The following is an 18595-nucleotide window of genomic DNA, read 5'->3' as shown; positions in this document are numbered from 1 at the left end:
AGCTGGGAAAGCTGTAACTTGGAAACAAAGTCGATTTTTTAGATATGGATATTTATTGTAATAACTATCAGTCAAAAACGTGCTTAGTTTCAATGAATTGGGACTAGATCTGAAATCAGGTTAAGAATAAGCGACTATAACACATTGTTCCGTTATGGTGGAATAACACATCATCACAAAATGGCTGACCTCTGATCGAAACGACATTTCGTTATATTAAAAGAATTTTATCAACGATAATATGTCACTTACTCCATAGACGAGTGAATAAAGTGTCGGGCTTGTGATTCGTACATCCCGAGTTCGAATGTATTATATATATGTTCCTCTTGTACCAAATTATTTGGTTTGAGCGAATAAACTGAACTTCATTGACAACCTAGCTATGTCAAGGTCATTAACACTGTATTAAATGCTATGACGTATTATCATAATCCAATTACGCAATTGCTAATTTTTTTAACCATATCAAATACCACGAAACAAACGGCCGGGGCGTGTAATCCAAATTCAATAAAGAAAGAACATATTTATTTCATCTGAATTTTGACAGTTAGATAATACAGCGACATCTGGCAATTAGCGGTTACAGGGATTTGGACTGATAATAAATCACCTGCCGACCTTAGTTTTCTGTGGTTTCTACGATTTGTTTCTGTGAGAAATTAAAATGCTTCAACATGAATGCGGGTTTTCAATGAACAGTAGGTCCACGACACCACAAAACTAAGCCATTGTAATCGTTACTTTTTGTGAAATTTATTACTTCATATTGCTATAAAGACAAGTAAAAGTTATCAATCATAAAGTTTTAAAACCAAAGCCCGAGCGGCTCGGTTCATATTGGTCAGAGGGGATATAATAAGTTTATGGTGAGATTGAGAGATATATGTTCACGTGAATCTTTAAAAGATATGCCCTTAATTATGTATATACAACGAAAATAAAAAAAAATACACCTTATCAAGTTGTTCCGAGACCGCCTTGGTAAATGCTCAGTAATACTACTTGATTTAGGCCAACTATTAAATAAGAAACAGTGAATCAGCCAAGCTCGTTCATACAACTTCTGTGTTGGTGATTAATCAATTTTGTTGTGTTATAAACAGTTTGGGTTTAATCTTTGTCCAAAGATACCTTCAACTGATGACTTTCTATCAAAATATCGATAATATATTCATTCTGAGTGCAAGTTCATGAAGAATACAGCGCAAGAACTAATGCATTTTCACGTGAAAAGATTTTAGTCGAAGCATAAGTAGGACTGTCGGATTTAAGAATTAACAGGACAGGATAGTCGCGGCCGTTTGTAGACTATATTAATCTTCTTTATAAAGAAAACGATGTTTAAAGATGTAAAATAAAACTCTATAACTTAAAAGTCATATTTTGAACCTGACGGTAGATCTGTTGGATATATATGTTTAATCATTTAGTCTCCTTAATACGACTCGTAGGCAAATACGATATACTTCATTGTTTATTCACATTTCATACAATGGATTTGAAGAAAAACCCAATGCAGTGGGTTCTAACTTAAAACATCTCTCTCTCTCTCTCTCTCTCTCTCTCTCTCTCTCTCTCTCTCTCTCTCTCTCTCTCTCTCTCTGATTCGATTAATAAAGAAACCATCAAAAGATCAATGAAGATTTTGCAAAATCATGCATACTCTCACCTAATGATTATATGATTGATGTATTTATGCATTGAATCAACAGATTTCACTACAAGGCAATTTGGAGGGCTGCATAAAATTGTGATCTTAAAAATTAACATCAAGATGAAAAGATAAAGGCAGTAAATGTCGTGGGGAAAGACCTATAGGTGAATGTCAAAACCAGAAACTCCAAACGAAAAATATCGACAAATACTCACAAAATACAAAGTGGAGTATTGGAAAAATTAATTCTGAAATGCGCCAAAGGAAACGTATATTTAATTTTATATAAGTTTGTACCAGCCTGAGGGAATGAGCCAACATTTGGCGTATTTAAGTAAATTTACATTATGCATACAACATAATTGGAGGTGTATTCATTTGCATAATGTTTTCAATTAGCTAAAATAACATGTTGAAATGTATTTTTTAAAGATTTAGAACATTTTGTAAAGTAAAAACCGAAGAAGAAAATTAATTCATTATAAATTGCAGCAAGAGACAATCCAAAAATATCACGGCCTAATTGCACATTTCCATTTTTAAGGACAGGATCCGAATTCTTGTGTTTATCTCGAGGTTTTTGTCTCTTTTTTTTTTAACCGAACAAACTCGACGTTATAACAAACTGAATTCCGGTTTCATAGATGATTCTGGGGACTTGTTTCTCACTGTAAAGATTCTACAAACAATTTTCACTGGTCAACAAAGAAAAGTAAGAATTTTTGTTATTGTCCTCATCCTGTATGCAGCGTAGTCATCTGATAAAGAACGTAATTTCTGAATCTGAATAAACTGGGAAATGAATAATTTACAAGGAATATCACACAGGGAAATCATCCATATACATGTACTTCAGCCTAATTTAAGCGTCTTGGTGACAAATAAACCTCTGTTAAATGGAATGCATTGTTATCCAATCACTTCATTAGACAATCCTATAGACAATACTTCGATTACTTTGATTTGATAATAAGGTTGTCATTTCGCTCATCGGAAATCATTAATCATAAAAATTATTTCTTCCATAGCAGAAGAAACAACAACAATGGATGAGTCAACACACTAGTGTAAAGAAAGTTATCCTTAAATTGTGTCAAGATTCAGCTGAGAGAGAGAGAGAGAGAGAGAGAGAGAGAGAGAGAGAGAGAGAGAGAGAGAGAGAGAGAGAGATTAAACCTGACTAATACATGTTCCAGAAAGTGTGATTTTTAACTGCCGTTAACAGAGGTTAATGAAATGACATAATTTTATTAATGTTTGATAGGGTTCGTATTTTTTTTATCCCGTATCAGTTCAGACATATTTACAAAACCAAAGTCATAGTTTCGAATAGCTACAGAACATTGATTGATCACCTCTTGCTTTGTTGTTTAAACTCTTTCATCATCATTGTCTATCCCACTGTATAATGAAACAAACAGATTTTGAATATTTAGTTGAGAAATAACTACTGTACGTATGGGTTTTTTTTCTTATAGTGGTGAGACGGCGCCTACACTTTTATATTTGATATCTATTCATTCCATTCTTAAATGTTAAAATTAAAGCTTCTACACTACTGCACACGGTTTTTCAAGCCATACTTCATATACACAGACAGGTGGTTAGAGATTAAAAATCATTTCTCTAAATTGTAGAGAATATATTGTTGAGTAAATGGCTATAAATGGAAGTGTTTGAGGACTGTAAAGTAGAATCATAACACCATTCAATTAATCATAATTATCAACATGAATATTAACTGGTTCTTTAGTGTATGTATGATGATAAAGTAAGAAAAAAATTAACGCAGTTAATTAATTATCGTGCTAAACATTGACAGCCTCAATGACACACGGCTTGATTGGTCACGTGTTTGTTCCGCTTGGCTGCGCATAATAACAAACTAGGTGAATGGGGAAAGTTGGCTGTCATACATTGAATCAATCTCTTTACCTGTGCACATTGGATTTATAAACTTTTATTCGGGACTTTTCTTTAATCAATCAAAAAACGTATGCGAGGAATAACTAAAAGGTATGTTCCACCTAAAAACTTTGTTTTATGGACTGGATTGATATACGATTTATAAATATAAAATGTTCTCTGTTTTTTGTTCATTAAACACTATTCTATAAGGTAAGCAAATTGATTTAAAACGAATTTCATCTCCTGAACTTAGCTATTATAGCGATAAGGATTATGGTTTTAACATTATTTTATTGTTTTGTTAATATACATATTCTGTCCATGAATGTGTCATTCTCCGACAAGAAATTACACGTGTTATTTATGATTAATGAGACAAACACTGTGATATAACACCTTAAACACACAAACGCGAGTTCACCTGGAGGAACGGTCACCGTTACGTCACGCAATATGTCCCCCTACCTTCTCAGTCCTAGCCATTTCTTTCTTCAGAGTTTATTTTATTCCTATTCAGATTAGCATAATACTAATTTGGTGGGGACACAGCACTGCACCTTGCGGTACCTTCTTTATTCGGAACAGCCACAAGTTATGGCGGACACGGTCATAAAGTAGACACAAACTTCACTGCTGTCAGTAGAGCTGACCCAGGGAGAGTTCCCACCGTCGCTCGACTCCCCACAGTAGCCTGATGGTAGTTTATTCATGGGTCTCAGGGACAATATTTTATGAATTCTAGTGAGCCTCGGAAATAGAATGCTAATATAGATATAACTGTATTAATAGGGCCTCTTATGTATACTTTTTGAGGGAGTTGCAACGGCCGTTAAAACTTAATTGGGATATGAATTATGGATGAAAATATGAAACCGTTCTATGGTTATAAATGATACGCGAGGTATTTGCGTTTGACTACAATATTGCCCATCAGTGGATATGTTATGACACAAGAAAACATTCAAAAATAGCAATGCAAAGACTTTCTGTAAAATAGTATACCTAATATAGTAGTATATTCAGTTTTCCTTTAGAAATTATACAAAAATATACGTCATTTTTTTCTCATGGTCTATTTGTTCCTTTGTTTTTTGACGAGTACATTAAATCGTACACGGACTCAATGTGGTTTTTTTCAGGGGTGAGGAGGGTTTCATTGCCTATTTTTTAAAGCTTGTTTTTATTAAATGATGCAGGATGTTTTTTTAATAATTACACCCAGGAGATCGAAAACAAGCATAAATAAATTGAATTCAACTTGATTATTAAGTAGCTTAATTTTAATTTTGGTTTGTCGTATGGAAAATGCTTCATGTTTGTATTTCACAAACTAGACATGTCGTTGGGCTGGGAATTCATAATTTATGGTGTAATCCTATACGAGTTCCAGACAAATCTTCGCAGTATTTTTGGGGGATAACAAAGAACCCTACTTTATCATTCTTAAGGTGACAAAAATCACCTCTCTCCTTCCGTGTATTTGCTTGTTAATGGTACAAATGCGGTTGTATAGGTTATGTAGACCAATCAGGTCTTTTCTATTCCACATTTAAGTCTAAATCTCTAAAACAGAGAATATGATAAGTATAAAGTTAATTCATATTTAAGTACATATACTCACTTCTGTCCTCACTGCCTCTTTATAAGATCCTTCTGCGCTCTAGGCAAAGTAAAAATAACTGTCTTGGCATAGTACTCCCAATTTGCTGTTGGACGAAAGTTTCTCCTAATTCATTAATTTCTTTTACAAACTTTGTATTGCAGTGCTAAGCCATCCCGTTATTAGTCAGGGGAAATGATACATCAAAACCAAGATAAATGATGCTTATTTCGCATCCTATGGTTAACTTCATTAAAATTATTACAAACAAACAAAGGTTACACCGGTACGTCATTTTGATGTACTTTAGGTCCACAGACCGCACTATTGTTTCTAATAGGCCAACCTAATAATTTTTTGGGTGCCCAGAACAGGATACTATCTACCTTTATCTTTGATCCACCGCCTTGCATGGCATTAGGTCAGCGTTTTGATTTTTAGTTACGCAGTGAACTAATTTCTTGCAATTTAATGAATGATTTATGTGCGTTTTGATACCATGGTTAAAACCAAGTCATCTAGTTTGTGTGCAAAATTTCCGGTAAACAAACACTTGTTCATACAATAATGGTAAAATATCCAAGGTGAAACAGCGTAAATCTGAAGGACCCATGTGTATGACTGATTAAATTTGATATGGTTGTCAATTGGACATAAACAAATGTTTAGATTTATAATGAGGTGCATCAATTAAGGTATACCGTCAGAAATACCTAGGACAGTGCGAACATCAGGTAATCATGTGCATACTAACCATCAATATAGTCATCCATCCTGCCCTTCGAAATAACATGGGTGACACCAAAAGAGCTAAAATAAGTAATTCAAACAAAAACTTTCGTACATTCAAATGTAAGATTTTGATAAGCATCATTTGACTCTTTCAATTTGTTTCTTTCCTGGCAGTGGTGGATTCGGTTTATGCCTCGTTTTTATTTATCTATGTGTGTTTTTGTTGTTTCTGTTCATTCGCTTTTGGACACATCCAAAATGACAAACGTCAAATTCATTGTGAAATATCAATGTTTTTCGGATTTTTAAACTTCCCACATCAAGATATGTAAAAAAAAAAATACACCTGAACTCCACGTACCTGATTCATGACAATAAAACTACATGAAACAAACAAAAACAAACTTCACAGACAAAACATTAAGTATTGCGTCATCAGGAACCCTCTGTTGGCCATGTTAAATGACGAAATACTAGTAAAGGAAATCATATTCTACACACTTTATAACCTAGATTTGATATATCATTAATACCGATTGATGTAATATAAAGATTTAATTAGACACCGCGCGCATTTGTGAAGTATATAAGAGTCCGGGGTTGATGTACGATCACAAATTGTTCGTTGACACAATCTGCAGGTTGGTATGACGTAATCAGCTCACTTCCCGGTTTTGTTAGATTTTATTTTATTTTATTTTTTGTTTCTTTTATTCTTATTTATTTTCTTATATTCATATATTTACAGCATTTTTTTGTTTGTAAATGTCTGTCTTTGAAGAAAAAAAAGAAAAACAAACAAAGAAAAAATGGTACCTATTACATAATGTTTAAAATGGAATATTCTATGTAAAATATAACTGAAATATATTCAGTGAGACAGTTTAGCTCATTTAAACGAAAACACAAATCGTTTAAGTATGAAGCAGATTTAACAGCGCTGAAAACCCCCAGACAAACCAAATTATCGTGCATACAAGGTTCAGAGGTCAGGTATATAAAATCATAAAACGTGCATGCCATTTAATTTTTCTCCGAAATGTTCTCCGTTAAGATATTGTCACAGTCCCTTTTTTAATATTTACAGATGTCCAGACTTAACCTTCCATCTTTACTAGTTTTTCTGGTAATTCTTAAAGGTAGGTATTTTGAAAGCTTGAATTTTCATTACCTTTTATTCAAAGTTAAGAATGTTCGTTTCTCACAGAGATATGTGTATACTTGTAATTTATTTTGATTGCATAGTAAGTCTAGGAGAAGTGATTATTGTTTAAATTTTTTAATTATCGATTTCAGTTAGTCACAGTTATATGAGAGTATGCTACTACACGAACTGGGCACAATACCGACCCAATAATGGCAAATATGTACCGGAGAATCTGGACCCCTACCTCTGTAGTCACTTGATTTTCGCGTTTGCTAAAATGAACGGAAACAGACTGGTGGCGTTCGAATGGAATGACGAATCAACGGACTGGATGCGAGGAATGTAAGTTCTTACGGAAAAGTAGAGTAACTCCAAAATGATTCGATTTCGGTGTTAAAAAGTTAAAAAGGTAACAGTCATTCATTGCTGTCCAGGTTAATTACACCAAGTATTCTAAGAAACCGTATGCATTAAGATTCTTCGTTTGACTGATTCTAGTGTCTTAACACAAACATGAAATGCAGACTTTCTTGATTAAAATATGAAAAAATTTAAACATTGCCCCCGATTTTCATAAACAAACTGACGTTTTATCAGAAAAAATAGTTTTAAAATAGTGTTGTACTTCTGTATCCTTATACCTGTCTGGCTGTCTAAGACTTCATTAGACGTCAACAATACAATGCACGCCGCATCGCTGTCTCTTCTAGTATTTCCTAACATGTGTATAACAAATTTTTCAGAAAGTGCAAACTTAACAATAGGGTATACTAGACAAACTAATTGTGACACATACTAATAACAGGTACGCCAAATTCAATGACATAAAACTGAAGAACCCGACGGTGAAGACTCTATTGGCTGTGGGTGGGTGGAACATGGGATCCAAGCCCTTCACACAGATGGTGAAGACCCCCGAAAGCAGAGCAGAGTTCACCAAATCTACCATAAAGTTCTTAAGAGAGAGAAACTTTGATGGCCTCGATTTGGATTGGGAATATCCGGCTAACAGAGGAAGCCCCAAAGAAGACAAAGACAGATTTACCAAGCTTGTTATTGTACGTGTTTTTCTTATATTAAGCTTGTCAAAAATTATATTAATAATATTTGTCATCATATATAATGATTATATTCAGTCGTAGTACAGTTCATAGATTAAAATTTGAATATTTCAGCAACTCAGATCTGCATTTAATCAAGAAGCAGCAATGACTGGAAAGCCCCCCTTGTTGTTAACTGCCGCGGTGGCTGCTGGAAAGGACAAAGTTGACACAGGCTACGATGTGGCCACTATAGCAAAGTAAGAAGTTAAACTGTACCTTTCGAATTCTTCAGATCATTTTATATTCAACTGATTTGTTTAACTCTTAATCAAAATACATGTATTTAAAATTGATATTTTTTTCCAGACATATGGATTTCATCAATGTAATGACGTACGACTTGCACGGACCATGGGAGAAGGTCACCGGACACAACAGTCCTCTACATTCCAGGAGAGAAGAAATGGGGCCTGATACTCAGCTAAACATCGTAAGTGATGCCAGCTTCTTACTGCTTCATCACACACATTCACTGTAATAATAAGTTCTTCATGTCAACCATGTATCAATACACAGGCATGGGCCGCAGAATACTGGTACAAACTCGGATTACCCAAACAAAAGCTGAATGTGGGTCTGGCCCTCTACGGACGGTCATTTACGCTATCTGATCCCTACAACAACGGAGTCGGTGCCCCCGCCAAAGGAAAAGGAAACGCAGGGAACTACACCAGAGAAGCTGGCTTCCTGTCCTACTTTGAGGTATATATCTGTTCTTTCTCATTTCTATTCAACGAAGTCTCGAATAGTAAGGTTTTGTTTAAACATCAAAGGGAAGCAATGGATGCCACGTTCAAATGAATATTCAAAAGGAAGTCTACATTATCTGTATTAGGTTTGCCAGAAGATCTCCGAGGGAGCCCAAAAACACTACATTCCTGAGCAGGAGTCGCCCTACATTACGTACGCTGACCAGTGGGTGGGGTACGATGATGCAGACAGCCTGGCAGTAAAGGTAAGTGACTGCAGAGCAGAGGTAACACAATCAGAAATTATAAAAGCAGCAGTAAATGCCTAACGAACGCTGCATACTGCTGTGCAAACTTTGTCATTTATAAAAGCTTTAAATTTACAGAATTTACAAATAAACAGTTGTCAATTACACCCAGCCAATAAATTCAAAATAAAAATATAACAAAAACTAACAATGGTCTTTTCGAAGATCAAAGCCGCCTCCTCTCCAGGTCATCTGCTTTGCTGAACATCTTTTGTTGGTTGTAGGTTGAGTACATCAAGAAGCAGAACTACGGCGGGATCATGGTATGGGCCCTGGACCTGGACGACTTTAACCTGATCTGTAACGCCACCACGGAGACCTACCCCCTCTTGAGGCGGATCAATCAACAACTCGGCGTCGTTATCCCACAGTAAGTACTACGTGTTTGTACCAAGTACTTGTACCACTGCACTGTCATCGATATAATGAAATATATTCGATTGAAGCTCTTAGCTTATTAATGTTGCTGTACTTTGGTTTCAAGCAAGCATAGACCAATCACGATTTCACCGGGGGCGAAGTTTGAAGCATTTTATCTTATTATTTGGTTGTGTTTTTGTTTGGAATCCTATCTGTTGTTGTTGTCGTATTTTAAAATTTCACATGAGAATTATCTTTTCATAATTAAAGATGTGAATTTGATTTTAATCTAGAGAAATAAACATAGAATATAAATGTTTATTTCAAGAAAGAAACCGAGACGTTATTTACAATAGAATGTACTTCGCCATAGTGGTCAGTTTGAAATCGACGACATTCCAAATGATTAAAACGTTCTAGTAATTTCAATGTATCATTTTTAAAAGATGTGTATTTTAAAAATTGTCTTTCAACAGCGGAAGTAGTTCTATTAGCCGAGCTCCTGTATTCAAGACGCAACCGGAAGTAGTTAAGATTCAAACTAGTCAGCGAGCTAGTCAATCTGATTTACTGCGAACAAATAAACCTAAAATGTCGCAGACTAGTAAACCAATATGGTTTAAACGTAATCAAGAAACAGTGAGGTATCTTTAGTTTGAGAAAAATGATTTCTTGTGTAGCTGAATGGACACTGACTATTCTATAGCCCTGTAGTCATTAACATGTTTAGCAGAATGTCTTAGCGTGGATTTCGTTCGTGGTTTTTTCATCTCCCTCTCTTTTCTTTCTCAAATTATTGTTCAAATGCATGAAATAAATCGTTACTTTTTATACTTTGCTAACCCAAACTAATGATATTTTAATCAAAAGATTAACATTAACATTGTATTTATTTCGTATTTTTGCGACCGTACGGTAACTCACAATCATTGCATGACTGATGGATTGGATTTTATCTTAACTAAACTTGACCAATGATAGTCATTAATTAAAGATGTTAGTTAGTTGTTCATTATCCACAAACTGGAATTATATCACATTTCTTTTTCCGAAGCTTAAACAATAAAGTACAAGCTATAGTCGTTCTCCATGTATTACATTTGGTTTGAATATTTACATTTCTATGTTCTAATTGTTCTCAATATTTTTATTTTAAATTGGAATTTTTACATTTTCATTTTTCTGACATTGTTGAAGATAATTAAGACATTTTATGTTGTTACAGAACAGCCACTGTTACCCGCCCACCCTCGGGTCATAGTTCTGGGTCAAATTCCGGGTCCCATTCTACACGTAAGTAATCATAGAATACAAGATTACAGCTCTCAGTAGCGCTGCACCAGCACGACCTTTGACACACGTGATAAAATTGTAAACTATTTTTGCAGAGAATTCAAACAAACCCTCAGGAGGAAAAGAATTCAAATGCGAGGTTGGCGGTGATGGGTACTATCCAAGTCCTTATTCCTGCGAGGAATACTACATGTGTAACGATGGCCACGCCCATCACTTTAAATGCGCCGCCGGACTACTTTTCAACAGCCAGTTTAACTACTGTGGATGGCCAAAGGATGTGGTTTGTGATTTAGATGCTGCGCGTAAAAAGGCAAAAGAAGCCTTGAAAAAGCCTGAATCGCAACAACAAATTCCACAACAACCCGTCCAGCAGAATCCCCCGCCCGTGTACAAGACCCCTGCTGAGAACCAAAATGCATTCCAGTTCAAACCACAAAAGCCACAGCAACCCGTACAACAGACACAACAAGTACAACCACAGCAAGTTCAACAACAGCCACAGACTCGTAAACAGCCGAATACAGCGCCACAACCACCACAAAACAATGTAAGACCGCCACAGCAAGCTAGCCAACCAAACAATGCCATGGGCTCCGCGGCTTCTAATGACCCATGGAACTGGTCACCTTTCCAGCAGCAACAACAAAATCCAGTGGGCCTACCGTTTTATTGGAGCTGTGAGTACTTAAAGGGTGTACATATTGGGATATCTTATATAATGCGAGATTATTTAGACTACGTATTCATTGCTTATAGCATAAACATATTTGGCATGCATTTGTGTTTGAAATGGCATACCGTTTTAACATTACCAATAATATTAAAGACAGAAAATTCAATTTTAAATTGCTACAAAATGAATTGAATAAACATTTTATATCCTCGCACCGAACAAGAAAACTTACCGGAAGTCTTTTTTAAGTTCAGATTAGCCACATGTGTTATCATATTTCGAAGGCTTCGGCGAAGCATTGCAATTTTAAGGTCAGACAACACGTTCCTCGAGCATCTTTTATGTATCTCCTCGTAATAAAGAGTTCCAATACTTTTTATTTGTAATCATTTTTAAAATAATTAGAATTTAAATTTTTGGCATTTATACACCTAGATAGCCGTGTGGTTAGAGCGGTGGCTGCTCACTGTTAGGAATGTAGGTTTCATAGGTCGTGAGTTCTTATCCCGGCCCCGGTCGAGGTGGAGCTCTAGCGAATTTCCCTGAGCTGTATATAAAAGTATAAGATAAGATAAATGGCAGAAATGCCTGGTCAGGTATCCTAATTTTTTGCAAGGAAGCTTGTCAAAGTAGTTGTAAATCAATAACAAATTTCTGGAAAAAGTTATATAAAATTGAGGAACGTGTCGTCTGACCTTAAACAAAATTTAAAAGCCCGCTTTATTAAGCTACCAGAAAGAGGAATATGCGTATTTCAGTTTTGTAGATGACCTAACTACTAGTAAGTAGGTTGGATAATAGTATAAGTAACTTGTACTGGTATTTTTCTTACAGTTTTCAATACGGATCTTTCCCAGGATTTCTGTACAGGAAGAGCCAACGGTTTGTATCCCGATCCCGACAACTGCCAGGGATTCATTGACTGTGTGCGCGAAATCTCCTTCAAGGGCCTGTGCAGTCCAGGAATGGCCTTTGACACCGCTAGACACATGTGTGACTACATCCAGAATGTGCCAGGATGTAATGATGCAAGTCCTATGTAATAACGAAACAAATCATAGCGTCGGCTAAACACTGCATAATTCTGTATCTATTGTCTTGTTTACTGTGTTCCTGTTTTGTGCCAACCAGGTGTGTACGTCAGGCTCCACACAGCCCTAATAACGTAAACGTACGTGTGGACTATAAATGCATTATAGTCCGTTCAAAGTCATGAATTTAAACAAGTAATATTTATACTGCCATGTTAGTTTCGTTTTTCGTTGTATTAAACCAGGGGAAACTGATGAACTTGTCTCCTGTATTCATTTAGTACAATTACTCAGCTTGTCGTTATTCGGGTTATCTCGTATTGTTATGATAATATTAACATTATGCTTTAAAATGTGACTTGCTCTTGTGTGTTTTACAAAACAAGCACCTGTTGTATCTGGACCCCAGACTTCAGTATCGATATAATAAAACTAAACCAAGTTTTGCAAGCTTGTTTTTATCACTACATTAAGGACCGGGGAAAATACAAATCAAAAGTCTCCCTGCCAAATAATTCAAAGCACATCACGTGTAGAGATTGCTTACGAGGCATGTCAAAGTCCGAAACTCACGTGGCATGTCTCGCATACATTTACTGTGGGCCAACTCATTGCACTTTACTCATTTTTAATGAAATATTTATAATTTTTAATCTATCTTGAGAAGCTTTTCAGTTTTTAGGGTGAAAACAGGATCATTTAGTGAAAACGTACTGTTGTTTTCAGAAGCAGGTGTAAACATTAACGCGGATTGTGAGATTTCCGTTACAAAATTGTAAAGGAGGCAATCGGAATAAGGCATAAATTGTTTACGAGAGCGAGAAAGATTTCGCGAGTTTCCCACGTACGGTCATTTAGCGCCCTGTATGTGCGATGAGAACATCAAAAAAAAAATGTGTGCATTCCTCTAATATTTTACAACTGCTTTTTACATACTATTTAGCAGTGTTCGGTGCACTTTAATTTTAGTGATAGCATATATCTTCAAGTACCTGTAATGAATTATGTTTAATCTGTTAAGTGGTGTCTTATTTTGTACTTTTGAGATAAATATGTGCAAATGTTTGGGTACATTGAATATTGTATATTGAAAACACTGAATACACAGACTTAAGTCTAGAATAAACTTCGATTATTGGAAGAACCTTCTATGTAACGTACTGATTGACAGTAACTATAGTTTACGTAATTTATTAACTTTATACAAATGAGGTCCTAAGAGAGATGTCAAAACAAAAGGATAGTGGGCATTGCAGAAAAAAATCAAAAACAAGATGACGCGTATTTTTTGTCAGTACCTTCATACCGGCATGAACCACCAAAGGAATTGTTTTAGAACCATTTTAACAAGGCCTTGGACTTTTGGTAGGACGTAGCTATATGTAAATTTCTTGCGTCAAAACAAGTTAAAAATGACGCCGGATTCAAGTGAAATATGCACCGATTGCGTAGTCTTGGCTCAAAAGCCAGACAAATCTCGTTGATTTCAAAGATTCACGGCTGAGTGACCAGAAATGAAATAGACACGCCTACGTCACATTGCTGTTTGACACAATTACCTAAAGTCCAAGCTCTTTTTAAAATGATTCTATTTGTAAGTTATAATGTTTGTGACTTAATTATACACATAAGAGATTTATCGGTAAAACAGATTGGAAACTCTAACATCTTAATCATATTTATGATTTCAAAAAGCTGATTACAAGTGGATTGATAGCAACCTTAATTTAAAGGAGCATCTAACAAATTCACTTTAACCATTTTACATATGGGTTTAATATCTTTGGACTGATAATCTTTCAAATGAATTGCACATGAATATGTTTTTCAACACGAATTTCACATGAATATGTTTTATCACACGAATTTCACATGAATATGTTTTTTCACACGAAATTCACGTGGACAGAACACTCGTTGAGGAAAACCACATAAAAATTCAAACAAGTTGGATTTCATTTTAATATTCACGTGAGTTACACCTGATGCGTATTACCAAATTGAGCAGAAAGTTGAAAATTAATTCTTTTAAAATACGTCAATCTAGCAGTCAATACAGAATAATCGAAATCCTTTGTTTTAAAATCTTAATTTAATTTTGTTCTTCTTCTTCAAAAATTAAACCCTTGCCATTACTCACTTGTAATTTCCTTTAAATACTTGTATAGACAATCTGTGAACTTGTAACGTAATGATGCAAAAGGAATAGAGACAAGTTATTGTCCTGAAAACCTTCTTTTGATACGAAAAACTACATGTAGTTGTGGAGCATCGTATATACATATGTAGATCTCCGAATGGCTTTCGATAATTTTTTGATACGATTTTAGGCCTTTTTTTTTTTTAAATACGTCTCACAAACATTGTCAGGTACTGAATGTTATCCTCATGATTGAGTCTATTACTACATCACTGCTATCAGAGATTTTTAAACTAGAGAATTATAACGGCTAATTAATGATTTATTCAGAATTAATATGATGATTTATAAAATTAATGAAGATATTTTTGTTTTATTTTAGAATTATTTCAACGATCAATTTAATTGCATTATACCAAACAAATTTGAAGTAGAAAAATATTTGAAACAGAAAGACTTTGATTATCAATTAATTTATTTGGAGCATGAATCTCTCATATAAAAACTGCCAAATGGATATTATTCGACAAAACAACATTGATTTTTTCATTAATATCATAATTCTATTCATACTGTATAATACTCGGTAAAATAATTACAGTAAAAAAAATAAAAAAATTATTTGTTTGGTGTAAATATGAATAACACTTTTGAATAGATAAAGTGAATATAATACCCCTTTCAAAAATTGTATTTTTAGAAAAAAAATGTACATTAATAGCTTAAATACATCACACGAATTGACAATTTACAAGGTATAAGTTTGTACGCAAAGGGCATGAACTCTGATATAAAAGATAAGCTCCAAGATACGTGCGATTTTATCGTCACGATGAAAAGTTAAAACTTAATTGTTTGTACAAAAGTTCAATTAAATAAAATAACCAGTAAAATAAGACAAAAATGTTGAAGAAAGGTTTAGACCCTGCACAGACATCATCATCATCATCATCATTTATTTATTATAGTGACATGTGTTACATCTTTTACAACTAAGTAGTATAAAATTACATATATCAAACACCCGGCCCATTGGACCTATAAGTCACTGTAAACACTAAGTAATAATTTTAATACATGCGCGAGAATTTACTTTGTCTTAATTTAAATGCAGAATGTATAAAATTAGCAGTTTGTCTTGGAAAATTGCAAATGAGAGTTTGAAATAAATTGTCTTGAGATAAATATGAATTATTCGAAAAATTAACACTTTTGTAAAGTTCACTTCTGAGATTGTTATATAGATCACATTTTAGGAGAAAGTGGAATTCGTCCTCTATTTCGTCCAAGATACAGAATTTACACGTGCGCTCAGTGGCAGGTTCCCCCCGAAATCGTCCGGTCTCTATCCTCAGCGGTAATACCCCACACCGAAACTGTGCCATTGCTGACCTAATATGTTTAGGAATATTCATTGAAATATAATTTTCTAGGCAGAAATGTTCCTTTAAAAGTTTGTATGTTCTTAATTTAGGAGTGTTATGGATATCTATTTGCCATTTGAGTTCCTGATCTGACTGCTGTTTGCCGATAAAATAGGTTATGTTACATGGGTGCATATTTTCATAGGCTGTTAGTAAATCTGCATCGTCTAGAATGGACTTTATGCGCCGGCTCCAACTTCGTTCACCACATTGTGATCGGTCCCACAGAAAAACCTTTTTGGTAATTCGGTCGTTGTCCATTGCCATAAGACGGTTCCAAAGTCGAACCATATTTGTTTTGTGTCTTGCGCTTGAAGTTGTCCATCCACATTCGCCTCGGACTGCCAGGAGGGGGGTCATTCGATGGACTCCTAGAAAGTATCGAACTGCGCGGTCCTGTACCATGTCGATCTTGTGCGATGTTTGGTGTCCCCATACTCCGCTACAGTAATCGATTATTGGAATGACACAATTGTGGAATAAAATTTCGTACGTATTAAAACCGTTATCTTTTAAATGATGTATTTTTTAGATAATTGAACCCAAAGCTCTTCCTCCAGATTTAGCCAGATTTTCCGTGTTGGTTTTAAAATCCCTATTTTCGTCAAAGATGACTCCCAAGTATTTGTAAGAAGGTACATAATCGAGAGCATTATTTCCTAATTGAAAGATAACCGGGCTTTGTTTCATTTTACGCTTTCTGAAGTGCATGACTTTTGATTTGTTAATGTTTATTTGGAGGTTCCAGTTGTTGCACTATTCTGTCACCAAATCTAGAATTGCTTGCATATCAGATTCTGTTTCCGCGATGAGTGCAATGTCATCTGCGTATAGTAGTAGGCTTATGTCCGTTACGTGTCTATGATCTGTGTCACTACCGTGTTGTATCTGGATACCCTTGCGTAATGATTTGATTTGTATAGCCAAGTCGTTAATAAATAACGCAAATAATGTAGGTGAAAGATTGTCTCCTTGCCGGACTCCTGAATTACAAGGGAACCACTCTGTCATGTTGTTTCCTATCCTTACACATGACTCAGTGTTTTGATATATTGTTTTAATTATGTTATAAAAATTTCCGTCTGCGCCATTTTGTAATAGACAATACTCCAAGAGGTCGCGATCGACCGTGTCAAACGCCTTATGTAAATCAATAAATGTTACAAACGTTGAGTCCCTATTTTAAATAACGTTATTTAAAGCAAGAACATGGTCTTCACAAGATCTGTTTTTTCTGAATCCATTTTGTTCGTCGACAAGAATATCGTTGTCTTCAAGATAGTCCATTAGTCTGTTATTCAAAATAGAACTAAAAACCTTGGCCACAACGGATAGAAGACTTATACCTCTATAGTTCATCGGGATTCGTGGATCAGAATTTTGGTCTTTTAATATTGGGAATATAATTGCTTTCCTCCACACAGAGGGTATGTTAATGTTATCAAAACAGAGTGAAAACAATTTATGAAGAGTGTTAATTACTGCGTCGTTCTTCAACACTTCATATGGCAACTCGTCTACGCCGCTTGATTTCCCATTTTTAGCTTTTGAAACAACTTCTTTAACCTCGTCTACGTCAAGTGCGCGATTAAGGAAAGTGTTGGTGATGTAGCGTATTTTGGACATATTCTTTTCTATTTCAGCTTTTTGTGCCATCGCATATGTCTTGAAGTCTTTGTTACTGCCACTATTTTGATTTTTATCATACAGGTTTGAGAAGTCCTCTTTCCATTTCTCTTTAATCAAATTAATGTCTGATGTAATAGTACCATCTTCTTTGTAACATTCGTTAGGGTGGCGGGTTTTACACTTCGGACCAAGCTTTCGTAGTTTCTCCCAAAATTTTCTCGGATCTTCCGTGGAAAAGGTTTCAACTTCTATTGCGATGTTTTTGCGGTATTGCCGTTCATAGAATCGGATCTTTCGATCAAGTGTATTGAGTGATTTTTTGTACTGTTGTCTTAGACGATTCCTTTCATGCCTTGACGCCGCTTTAATTTTAAGAAATTCTCGTTCGTGTTTTCTCATAGTTTTCCACAAATTAGTTAATTCGTCGTTCCAGTATGGTTTTTGCACGCGCATTCTCTTCTTTGTTTTGGCAGACCAATCATATTGCGGTATGAGTTCTTCCATTTCATTTATAATAGTTTTGCAAAACTCATCGTATAATGAATCGATTTGTTCTTGTGTCGTTATTCGAGTTTCCGTTATTCTTATTATGTCAAGCAATGCTTGTTTTGTAATTTCTGACTTCATAAATGTGTTTGGAATGCGGCGCAGGTTGAACCTTTTCTTATTATGGTTTTCGATATCAGAGTCCGTTTGCGGAGGTGCCGTATTTTCTGACCCGATATCACAAGATATTTTAAGATCGAATAATAACACTGCGTGGTCAGGGGGTCTGGACTTTTCTCCCAGCAGTTGGAATAAACTATGTTGTTCTATGATATCTTTACAGTTAATAATACGAAAGTTTTCACATTGATTAAATATAAACACAGACAAGAGGGCTGATATTTCTAAA

The 18595-nt window shown here is 35.1% G+C and overlaps 1 protein-coding gene across 3 annotated transcripts; it reads left to right on the top strand.

The window, feature by feature from the left end:
• The first annotated feature begins 2348 nt into the window (after nt 1-2348).
• Nucleotides 2349-12953, top strand: LOC105332622 (chitotriosidase-1). 3 transcript variants are annotated; one of them, XM_020069044.3, is made up of 13 exons: nt 2349-2372; nt 6988-7039; nt 7197-7389; nt 7853-8105; nt 8223-8347; nt 8457-8580; nt 8667-8852; nt 8986-9105; nt 9372-9517; nt 9984-10151; nt 10733-10800; nt 10896-11480; nt 12311-12953. In XM_020069044.3, exons 2-13 carry the CDS (start codon nt 6988-6990, stop codon nt 12517-12519), a joined length of 2229 nt encoding a protein of 742 aa, XP_019924603.3. In that variant the 5' UTR covers nt 2349-2372; the 3' UTR covers nt 12520-12953. The 3 variants fall into 3 exon arrangements, with proteins under 3 accessions (XP_019924603.3, XP_019924602.3, XP_019924604.3); XM_020069043.3 differs by lacking the exon at nt 2349-2372 and adding an exon at nt 3520-3676; XM_020069045.3 differs by lacking the exons at nt 2349-2372; nt 9984-10151 and adding an exon at nt 3520-3676.
• The last annotated feature ends 5642 nt before the right edge of the window (nt 12954-18595 follow it).

This window comes from Magallana gigas, chromosome 7, assembly GCF_963853765.1.
Source record: "Magallana gigas chromosome 7, xbMagGiga1.1, whole genome shotgun sequence".
NCBI lineage: Eukaryota > Metazoa > Mollusca > Bivalvia > Ostreida > Ostreidae > Magallana > Magallana gigas.
Note: the sequence above shows the minus strand (reverse complement) of the source record. Positions and strands in the feature narration are given on the sequence as shown.

Coding starts and splice junctions, on each gene's coding strand:
- LOC105332622 (XM_020069044.3), top strand. CDS start 6,988: ATGTCCAGACTTAACCTTCCATCTTTACTAGTTTTTCTGGTAATTCTT. Junction 8,106..8,222: donor GATTTACCAAGCTTGTTATT/GTACGTGTTTTT, acceptor TGAATATTTCAG/CAACTCAGATCTGCATTTAA. Junction 9,518..9,983: donor CTCGGCGTCGTTATCCCACA/GTAAGTACTACG, acceptor GTCTTTCAACAG/CGGAAGTAGTTCTATTAGCC.